Source organism: Manacus vitellinus, unplaced genomic scaffold (genome assembly GCF_001715985.3).
Source record: "Manacus vitellinus isolate BGI_N305 unplaced genomic scaffold, ASM171598v3 scaffold_93_pilon, whole genome shotgun sequence".
Classification (NCBI taxonomy): Eukaryota; Metazoa; Chordata; class Aves; order Passeriformes; family Pipridae; genus Manacus; species Manacus vitellinus.
Genome location: NW_021940884.1, coordinates 656,951 through 658,702, shown reverse-complemented (window position 1 = coordinate 658,702; position 1,752 = coordinate 656,951). Strand labels below are relative to the sequence as shown.

Here is a 1,752-nt window from a genome sequence, read left to right as displayed (position 1 = left end):
GAAGAACAGCAGCCCCACGCTGAGGATGGGGAAGACACTGGATGCTCTCACTGCACCTGTGGGACAGGGAGCAGGGCAGGATCAGCTCCTGGGGCAGGGGCTGCCAACATCCCCCCCCCAATGCCTGCACCCGGGAGGGAGCAGTGCAGGGGCATGTTTGGGGCTGCCAGGAGGGTGGAGAGACCCAGCACAGGTCCCCACTATGCATCCTCTGCTTGTCATGGAATCCTGGAATGGTTTGGGTTGGAAGGGACTTTGGAAATCATCCCATCCCCTGCCATGGGCAGGAACACCTTCCACTAGCCCAGGTTGCTCCAAGCCCCGCCCAGCCTGGCCTTGGACACTTCCAGGGATCCAGGGGCAGCCACAGCTTCTCTGGGCAACCTGTGCCAGGGCCTCACTGCCCTCACAGGGGAGAATTTCTTCCCAGTATCACTATTGCTCCAGATCCCAACACCAGCCCTGCAGGCCCCGTGATTCCAGCCACAAGAACAGCTTAATCCCTGAATTTCTTTTCCCCCACCTCCTAGGCTATTTTTTCCAGCCTTGTCACACACTCAGCACCAGCAATTTACCTTCCCATTACCAAACACACCACCCACAGGTTTCAGCTGTGGATGTGCCTCTGGAGTCTGGGGTGGCAGAAACCACACAGATCTCACCAGGCTGGGGAGGAACTGCCAACCACAGGGTCAGAAACCTTTCCTGTAGGGCCCAAACTGTCACAGCTGCTTTGAAAGCCAAAATTTGCAAACTAATACACCTCAAGTTCAACAAAAAGTAATTTTCTGATGTAGAAGAGGAACATTTTCAAAATGAACAGAGAGCCCCTGGAGCCCAGCACAATGCCGTGGCCCTGGCACTGGGCTCCATCCCACAGGATCAGCTCTGGCAGCGCCAGTCTCTGCATGCTTGGGAGTCACTGACCAGGCCCTACACAAAGAAGGGTCTTTCCTGAACTGATCAGCTTCCAAAATGACAATAGAGAGTAATGAATACAGCAAATCACTACCTGCTGCACCAAAAATACACCGTGCCTTGGTTTGGGCTCTCATCCCTCGATTAGGGCTGTTATTAAAGCACAGAAATACAGAGAGGCCCCATTAAAATGCCACTCTGGGGGCTTTAAAATAGACTTTTTACTTTAAATGTAGGAGGGGGTGGGAGAACTTCAATGCTAATCTCCTAAAACTGCAAACCTATTCCATCAAAACCCCTCCCCTCTCTGTTTGGTGAGCAGAGCTGTAGAAACTGGGGAGTTCAGAGCAACATCTGGCTGAACAGCAGCTGGGTCAGGCGGGGGATTGGGGCTGAGCACTGGGCACTGGGCACAGGGCCCTTCTCCTGGGATTCCTCCCAGCCCCAGGGGCTCAGAGAGCACCCAGGGCTGCCACCGCCTCCAAGGCTGCCACGTGCTCCTGCTGCCATATGTTCTCGTTTGGAAACACAGGTGTTGGAATGAACCCTCAGCTGTGCAGGTTCCACAGCCTGTCACACACGTGTGTGGCTGCTGACGGGCTGGGCAGTCCTTGCCTGTGTGCCTTTGCACTTTGGGGCGTGTCATTTGTGTCCAGGCTCTGTCACCAGGTGTCCCAGTGCATTCACACACGTGTCTGCAGAGCACTGAAGGGACTGTGCCCCTACTCTGGGGGGTCAACCTCACCCAGCCTCAGGGGTCCCCATCTTGTCCCCTGAAAGGGGAAATTTAGGTTAGATATAAGGAAGAAATCCCTCCCTGGGAGGGTGGGGAGG

At 55.0% G+C, this 1,752-nt stretch overlaps 1 protein-coding gene across 1 annotated transcript in view; it reads right to left on the bottom strand.

Annotated features, from left to right (window-relative positions):
* Nucleotides 1-1,752, bottom strand: part of CACNG3 (calcium voltage-gated channel auxiliary subunit gamma 3) — a 32,025-nt gene that overhangs the window by 2,263 nt on the left and 28,010 nt on the right. Inside the window, exon 5 of the mRNA XM_029965256.1 lies at nt 19-56. Within this exon, the coding sequence (XP_029821116.1) occupies nt 19-56 (38 nt within the window). The remainder of the gene's footprint in view (nt 1-18; nt 57-1,752) is intronic.